This window comes from Megalops cyprinoides, chromosome 21 (genome assembly GCF_013368585.1).
Source record: "Megalops cyprinoides isolate fMegCyp1 chromosome 21, fMegCyp1.pri, whole genome shotgun sequence".
Taxonomy (NCBI): Eukaryota; Metazoa; Chordata; class Actinopteri; order Elopiformes; family Megalopidae; genus Megalops; species Megalops cyprinoides.
The window spans coordinates 9,025,137-9,034,109 of record NC_050603.1 but is presented as its reverse complement, the minus strand read 5'-3'; the positions used below and the strand labels follow the sequence as shown (position 1 = coordinate 9,034,109).

At 46.7% G+C, this 8,973-nt stretch overlaps 1 protein-coding gene across 1 annotated transcript; it reads right to left on the bottom strand.

Moving 5' to 3' along the window:
- Positions 1–733: 733 nt before the first annotated feature.
- Positions 734–7,772, bottom strand: LOC118769124 (bcl-2-associated transcription factor 1-like). The gene is made up of 11 exons (XM_036516142.1): positions 7,614–7,772; positions 6,496–7,272; positions 6,270–6,371; positions 5,213–5,722; positions 4,821–4,993; positions 4,328–4,436; positions 4,036–4,120; positions 2,843–3,024; positions 2,015–2,183; positions 1,308–1,451; positions 734–1,010 (listed from the first exon to the last, which is right to left on the bottom strand). Exons 1-11 carry the CDS (start codon positions 7,739–7,741, stop codon positions 819–821), a joined length of 2,571 nt encoding a protein of 856 aa, XP_036372035.1. The 5' UTR covers positions 7,742–7,772; the 3' UTR covers positions 734–818.
- Positions 7,773–8,973: the final 1,201 nt, after the last annotated feature.

Sequence of the window (8,973 nt, the reverse complement as noted above, 5' to 3'; positions counted from 1 at the left end):
CATGAGAAAAGGAGTGTGCAGCTAACAAAAGCTTATGCAAAACCCTGAAGAAAAGAAAGCTCCATCTGAGAGAGGAAAAAAAAAGGTTCCTTTCACAAAAAGACCTCTTGCACATAATCCAGTCTACAAAATAACCACATACAGGTAGAAACCGTACCTCAGTTACAGCCACAATATGAATGATTGTGTTGTAAGGGTCACTGCAGATAATGAATTCTGTAGGTGGCCACTCCGACAGGAGCCTAATATGCGGAGCTTAGGCCACCACCCAAGATCAGGGTTACTGGCCTATCATATGATGATACCAAATATGCTACATGCATGTACGTGTACGCAAGTACGTATCTCTCAAAATGTCCTTCAAACGCAATGAACATTTCTTTCATCACACCTAAAACCAGCCTTGCTATGTGGGATTTTGTCAAAGACAAGCACAATTTTCATATGAAAAAAATAGGCAAGGGAACACCTTACAGGAACAGACTCCCAGAGTGTGAGTCCTTCAGCGTGAGGTCCTGCTTGTATTGCTTCTGTCTTCCCGTCTGTCAGTGAGGGTGTGTCTTATTTGTTTTTGTTTTTCTGATGTGATTCTCTGGTTTTGACTGTTTGTTACAACTGATTTTTGGATTTTCCTCAAATAAGCTCCTGGTTTGTCATCTTGGTCTGTGCCTGGGTCCTTCCACCTGAAAGCCTGACATAGAGTGTGCATTAAAAATGGCAAAGGAAAAGTCCATTTATGTAGTTCATGGTGGCTCTAAAGAAAATAACATGTTAAGCTGGTGGTGGTTTGGAGTTTGGAGAGATGGAAGCAGTGGAGGCTACTGTTTTGAGGAGAAAGCCCCCTTCTTATCTTCCTCCAGGGATTCCTGCTCAGACTCAGATAGCTCCCCCTCCTCTGCCTTGCCCTGGAACTTGTCATGTGACCACTTGGGGCTCCTGCTGCAGTATAGGAACTTTCCCCTGCCTTGACCACGACTGTCTGGCCACTGCTCCCCCTTTCTGTCACCATGCTGCAGAAACAGTCAGCCAGACAGACAGGCAAACATCAATCTCAAAGAATTTAAATATGAAAAGTACTGGTTTCTGGACATATACATTTGTTAACATCATAGGAGAAAAAATGTTTTGGATGCGAATATTCTGCCACACAAAACCAGAGAAAATGCTGTAGAATGATCCAGAATCTAGTCATTCTCTCACAAAGCCTCTCTATTGTGTATTGTTTCAGATATGTGTCTTAGCATCCTGCTTGCGTACATTAAGCACTAGACACGCTCAAAATGGAAGTAAAACAAAGCTATGCCTACCAGGTAATACTTCTTGCTCTTGGACCCGTCTTCTTGTTCCCACTCATCTTCCGGAGGGCGCACTGGGATCTCTGTGCTGGGGTTGATGCTGCCGCTGTTGTTTCCTATATGGTTTGCCCTGTTCCACCCCTGCGCTCCACTTATCTGAAATCCCAACAGAAGAAACTCTGAGAACAGTCTAAAACTATGAGAATAGTCTATGCCACTGAATAAGAAAAGCTTGATTTTAAAACATAAGGTTTACCTGTAACTATCAGTTTAAGAGCGGCAGTTTATGGGCGGCAGTGTAGCATAGTGGTCAAGGAGCAGGACTGGTAACCGAAACTGTACCCTTGGGCAAGGTACTTAACCCACAATTGCCTCAGTAAATATCCAGCTGTATAAATGGATAACATTGTAAAGAATGGTAACCTATGTAAGTCCCTTTGGATAAAAGTGTCTGCCAAGTGAATAAATGTAAAATGTAAGAGAAGTGGGAAGATATCTTGTGAAAATGAGACTAAACTGGCATTATCAAGAATACAGACAACTGAAAAGACATTTTCAGCACCCAATCAACACTGCAAAACGTAAGGATGTAAATGCAGGTGGAACCCATCTAGCTGAGAGAGGAGGGCTCTGTTGACAAGGCTGGGGTCATGACATTGATAGCACAGTTACATGTCAGAGGGATAAGTGTCAAAGCCACAGACACTGAATGGACTTACAAAGCCCCCTCGAGGCTGGCCTCTCTCCGTAGGGTCCCCATGGTCCCTCGGTCCCCAGGGGGCCTTGGGGAAGGCCTTTTCTGTGGGCTCCTCACTGGGGTAGTCCCCCTCTCTGCGTAGGGATGAGGTGGAGGACGACCGTGAGTGCTCACGTTTCTTCTTGCTCTTCCTACAGGGCAAGAAGGAAGAGGGGACAGCCCCCGTTTCCTGTTACCATCACCAGTAATGTTTGAGGCAAAACTGAATTACTGTGTTCTTGACCAAGTCATCTGTACTTATCAGGAAAACCTGAGGTCCAAATCTGGGGGATGGCATGTCTTACCATGCTGAAAGAAAATGCTGAAAAACACTGCACATCATTGGCACTTTTTTTCCACACCGTTTTCAGGCTTTCAGTACAAGTGCACCTTTTCCAAAGACACCTGAGTCACAGTCGCACAGGGGGGGCCGCAACTCAGCAGGTTTCCGTATTGTTTATGAGGGGTCGTGACGGAATCACCTCAGTTGAGACTCCCATTTAATCTTAAACACGTCCAGCTCCTGCTTACACCTTCAATACTTTATCTTCAATAAAGGGGACGTGCAAAATTATATGAGGTGACCAAATGAACCTTAGTGGCGGTGTAGCATAGTGTAAAGGAGCAGGACTCCAAAAGGTTGCTGGGTTGATTCCTTGCTGGGGTACTGCTATTGTACCCTTGGACAAGGTACTTAACCCAGAATTGGGTTAAAAAATTGTAAAAAAAAAAAATGTAACCCTTGTTAGGTACTCTGGATAAAAGCATCTGCAAATTGCCAATAATGTAACGTAATGAAATGAACACGCACTTGGACTTCTTGTGGCGTTTGGACGGTTTCTCTGTGGATCGCTCCTGGCTGGATCCCCGGGAATCTCCAGACTCTCTCCCACCAGTCCATCTGTGATCACGCTCCTTGTTGGAGTGTTTTTTACGCCGCTCCTTGTCGGGTTGCAGATCCATTGAATAATCCTTCATTATTTTAACCTGATCCTGATTAAACACATAAATTAGGGCAGGCTGTGGATTAGTGCTGCTTGGTATTAATCGGTCATTTTCACAGTTAGCACAAAGAAACAGAAATCAAGAAGGCTCTTTTAAACTATACAGTGAAAGGTTGTGGTACATAGGAAGCTTGAATTATGATACTAAGATTAACACATCTGAACAATTCAGGACAAAGCAAGGGATTGATCTTGACATCTCACAAAAAGAACACAGATCAGATGGGATTTGTGGATGAAAACAGATTTGAACTCCCTCCAATGGATGTTACTAAATTGCCTCCTTCAGTTGACATTCAGATATTTGATAGCGAAAACGATGTGCTTCCTTGTACCAGAATCCCTCTCACTGGATTAAAGTTGTGAGTATGTCTCTGTTGTGGTTGTTCTTTGAAATCAATTGTTGAGAAATACTGATTGTATGAAATGAGAAATCAATTCATATCGAATATAATTCTAGTTGCTACTAAGAATGCACATGGCAAATAACCAACAATGTAAGGATGCGAGAAGAAAGGAAATTCAGGCTACGCTACATGGCAGCTCCAGTGTGGACTTTGTGATGGTACATAAAAACATAATAGCTGCAACTGAAAGGCAGGCCAAAATTGGGGACAAAAAAAAAACACCAAAACGATAACTGGGAACACACGTCATGCACCAAGAGCTAGAGCGTTTTGTTTAGTTTTAATCATTCGTATTTGCAAGAAGAAAATACTTACGATAGTAACGCATAGGTTCCTTTGACAGGCTTGGACACAGGGTCAAAGGTCTCTTCCACTTATGACCTCATGTTTTGACTCAATGGTCTTTGATGGACCAGTGCCCACATATAACCGTATCACACATGTGGAGGGTACAATAACAGCAATCAAACTGATCGTAGCTCATTAGTTTTAGGCTTAAGCACTTCCTTCAAGAGAGAGGCACAGAGAGCAGCCAGACAGGGGGGCTTTTTGCTTCTTTCCTCAACACTTCCTATTTCAAAATGTTCAGTCACCTTGTAGCCACTTGTCCTGGAGTTTTCCATCTCCTCAAACAGGAAAGAGTGCTTCATAAATGCACTGGGAGATACATCAATTCTCCTGCAAAATAAAAAAAACATGAGGACAGACCAAGCTGGAGTGGCTGGCAATGGCTGGACTTGGACAGCCAAATGGCTCATCGCACATTCAACCCTATGCAGTTATCAACAATATTAAAGCTTCTCTCAAAACCAATCAGGCGAATTCTCTCATCTTAAGCTCCACTCACAACTGTAGTGTAAAATCTGGGGGAAAAAAAAAAATCACCTGTGGATCTCTGGGCTTTTTCTGGGCTTCAGGTCCTTCTCAGCAGCTCTGCGTTGGTACATAGCGAAACGTTCATTTAACGTTAACCCTGAGGACTGGAAGTGTTTTGCTGGGGAGAGAGAGCAGTCCAGTGGTCACACACTAGAAAAGCATCAGAGCTTCAGAGAGAAACCAAGCAGTAAAAAATGCTCTTTTACTTGTTAGTCTGAACTGGGGGAACCAAACGCCTGTCTGATGAAAATAAACACCCATGACACAGTCCACATAGCACTGGGGTAAGTTCCAATTCAATTCCGGCACATTCAACATAATTACAAGTACTATTTACTCACCGCACAGAGCAATATTATAATTATATTTCTCTGTGACGAGAGGAAATAACTTTCACTGCCGTCTCATAAATTTCTGGTTTTACCCCGCCCTGCCCGCGGTCACAGATAAGGCGGGGTTTCCTCAGTGAGGCCGGCGCTGCGGAGGCCGTGGAGCGGCTGACCTTTTATCTGGTGCACGATGCCGACGATGTGCTGGTCGAACATCTCATTGGAGGTCTGGCGGAGCTGCGGGGCCTGGATGTGCTGGAAGATGGTGCGGAACTCCTCGTCCTTTCTGACGGGATCCACGAGATCCCGAGAGATCAAACGCTCTTTCTCCAAAAGCCCGGAGAAGCTGCCGGAAGGGAGAGACGCCACTTTCTCACAAATGTATTATTATGTTTTTAAATTCAGTCCTTTAAAAATATCAACCTAATTGCCTTTAAGCCAGTTTACTTTTCGTAACAAAAATATGAAGCATTATTTGAATGGGTACTACTGTACTGTTCAGGCAAGGAAAATACTCATTACCTGTCACACAAACAGCTATGTCCAAACAATGAAAATTAGTTACCTTCCCAGGTCGCTGCATAAAGCATTCTTGCAGAGGTCAAAATCCATCCCCTTCTTTCCAGCGTTCCTGGGAGGTGGCGAGACCTCCTTCATATCTCTGCCTGAGGGGAGGACAGGGCTGGACCCACGCAAAGACTTATGTGGGGGACAGACCCTGCTCAGCCTGGAGGTGTCCCCCTGTCTACGGCCACGGCACAGTTCCTCCTCCATGTCCTCCAGCTTGCCCTCGCTCCCCGCCCCCCTGCGGCCCGCTGGCTCCTCCCACTGGCCGTAAAGGTCGCGGGCAGAGAGGGAGGTTTTACCCTTGTGTTTTGCCTCAGCCTCCCTCTGTCTATGGGGTGCGGCGCCCATCTCCTCCTCCTCATCGCTGTACAGGAATGGGAGCCCCTTCTGGCGGCCGGGGCCTCTGGCCGTGCCGTTACCCGCCTCCTCGTCGGCAGTGATCGGCTCCTGGGCCGTGCCAGTCTGCCGCTCGGACACTTGGCGCTTGTCTCTGTGCTCTTCCAAGAACCTGCTCCATAACAAGGGAAGAAAGCCTCTTCAGCTGCATGCTGGCAGAGAGTCTTCTAGAACCACACTGCCCTAATGCTCTCCTGAGTTCTTCCCGCGAAAATGCAGTTACCTTTAGAAGAAGCTCCTGCACGTGTTCAGCTCTTATCTGGGCCTTGGTTTCACCATGCCACCAGCAGCCCATTATATCATTGACCTGGGCCTCATTTGGTCTAAAGGGGCCAGGCAACAACTACAACTCCCAGGAGTCCTCTCTGGAGTTCCAGATTACTGTTACCCCACCCCCATACTGAAGGGAGGAAGGCCATCACTAATTAAAAGCAGCATCTGTACACCCATCAGAGTTTAGGTATTACAGAAGAATGAATTCTGGATGCTAATGAAGACTACACAAAACTATGCACAGTACATACAAAAATAATTATACCTGTTATGCAAACAACAGATATGATGATAGACTATAATTCAAATAAAGATATACTTACTTCTGCATTTACTCGGACACCTCCTAAATAATCTGGAGTAGCAAACAACGTCCTTTAACTCACAGCAGTGATATAATGAGCCTGCTTTGGTATTTCTTAATTAAAAGGCAAATGGTTCCCACTGTAAATATTATTCTTCCAAGGATCTCTGAGGCTGTGCACAGACTAAACAAATTGAAACAAATAATTATAACCAAATATATACACAAATGGTCGAAAAAATGTTAAAAAAAGAAATGTTAAAAAAAACAAATACACCCCCTCTAAAGAGGAAAATAATCCAACGTACTTTTGAAACTCTGAAGAGACGGTGCTTCTGCTTCCTGTTCTGACGTCCTCCTTTGAGAACACACCAAATCCAGAGGAAGTGGGGGCGGGGCCTAAAGGAGGGGAGGGCTTAGTGGTCAAGGCAGTGCCCATACTTTTCCAGGGGGTGGCGCTGTTGTCAGAGGCCGCGGGGAAGGAGGGGCTGGGTTTTCTGAAGCCGGAGCCAGTGTGAGTGCCGGCCGGCGGGCCCTGGGTGACAATGACAGCAGAGCGCAGCTGGTGACCAGCCTGTTTAGGATTGGCACTACGGTCAGCCAGGCCCTGCCAGCCTCCGTAGGGCTTGTCGGTGACTCCCCCCTCGCCTCCTCCCGCCTTTCCGTCCCCTCCCCCGCCCGTCCGCACCTCCTCCGCCGCTTTGGAGCTCAGCCTGGCGGGGTTATCGCGGCGCCGCGGAGAGAGGGAGCGGGAGGAGGCGGTGGAGGAGGAGCGGCGCGACCTGGCCGAAGAGTCCCGGGACCGGCTTCGGGAGCGGGAGCGAGAGTGCCACCTTTTGGGGCTGTGTGGGCGGTTCTCGTACTGCTCCTGAGGTCCGCGGTGCCAGTAGTAGGGTCTGTACCCACCGTAGCCTCCTCCTCCGCGTTGGTAGCGCCCCCGCGGGTAAAAGCCCCGCCCACGCCCGTGGTAGTAGTACGGTCTTCGGAATCCTCGGTTATAACCGCGGAAACCGCGGTTATTCTGGTACTCTCTGGGGTAGGCCCTGTCCCTACTGTGGGACTTGGAGCGGGACCGAGACTTGGAGCTGAGGGGGAGAGATGGGGGGGGGTGTCAAAGTGAGCAGCAGGGAAGGACAGAGAGGAGCAAACAGATCTCCCCATACAACTATCTCAGCCCATTGGTGCTGAGTCTTACTGGGAAAATTCACACAGAAACCAGTTGTCTCAGATCCAAACCAGAAACAAACATCAAACAATTTAACAGCAATAAATAATAACGACAGCAAAAAATTTTTTGGAAAAGTTTGTGCCAGGAAAACTGATTTGTAAAAGAGGGAGAGTAGGAACATATAGAGAATGAGAGACAGAGTGAGAAAGCAGAAGACACAGGGGAAGGTAGAGACAGAAAGAGAGGTAGGATTGTTACCTGTAACGCTGTTTCTTGGACCGCGATCTTGAGCGGCTCTGTGATCGTGATCTGGAGAGGGACCGGGACCGGGATCTGGACCCTGATCTGGACCGAGACCGCGAAGGCGATTTTGGGTCCTTAGACATATCTGCAGTTAGATGTGCCTTCAGACCTCCCTGTCAGAAAAAAAAAAACATGAGCAATGTTAATATGTTTGCAGTATAATCACACAGCTCGCGGCCAAAGGAATCAAACAGGTGACCCATCAAATCACATTGCGCAGCTCTAAATGAAAGAGTCTGTCTGGATACACTTTCACTTCACATATCTGTCCTTTTTAGACAGACTGCTGGACCAAAACACCATGCGTTGTAATGGCCCAGAAACCTCAGAAACACTTGAAATTTTCTGGCTCCAGCTGAAGATCCTTTTTCTCAGTATTCACCTATTGACTATTGACTATTGTCAGAACAATGAACTTCCGCCACTACCAGATGAATATATCACCAATTCCACATTCCTGAAAGACAACAGCTGCACCGAAACTGTGTTTACGCAACCAGAGTGCTGTCCACAAACTGTCAATTTCCGTGCGGCTGGGAGGGAAGAGGGCTACGGAGGCCTTCATCGTCAGTGTCTACAGAACACTGGGGACAGAAAGAGACCTAGGACAGTGTCCCAAAAATGTCCCCCACACCTCATTCTCACTCCAGTCCCAGTGACCGTCACGTGTGTGGGAAATACCACAGCTCACCATCAGCTCAAGCTGAGGAGGCCATAAACAGTACACAACAGAAAGATAAAGATGGAGGAGCCCTTTCGCAGCACCTCTGACCCCTCTCAATCTGCGCCAAGGTGGTTTCTTTCTACCAGTCATGACATGAACCGCATCCTCTTCCTCAACACTGAATCACCAGCCTGCAACGATGACTCACCCAATGAAAGGAAGCATTCAGTTTTGCCAGTTGTGCCAAATTCAATGTTCTTTTGCACTTTACTACCCAGCACCTAAGCAAGAACAGATCACAGATTAAGGCTTGTGGCAACCGCAACCCCGAATTAACTCACCAGGACAGACAGACTGCACCACAAGCTTCACACCTTATTTTAGGAACCTGAGTTTTTCTGGATCATATGACCTGTGGGGCTTTTCAACTTGCATTTCAATCATTATCCTACAGAGGTCCCTGTGGGCACTCCAATCGCAGCAATCTTCAAGAAATCAGCACAGATACATGAACAATTATGCAATTACTGGCTGTGATATGATATGATATGAGGATATCAACTATTCAAACAATATACTGAGGCAGTTATGGGTAAGGGAGGAGGAGGAAATAAATGGATGCACAAACACCATCAAGAAGTAGTTCCCTGT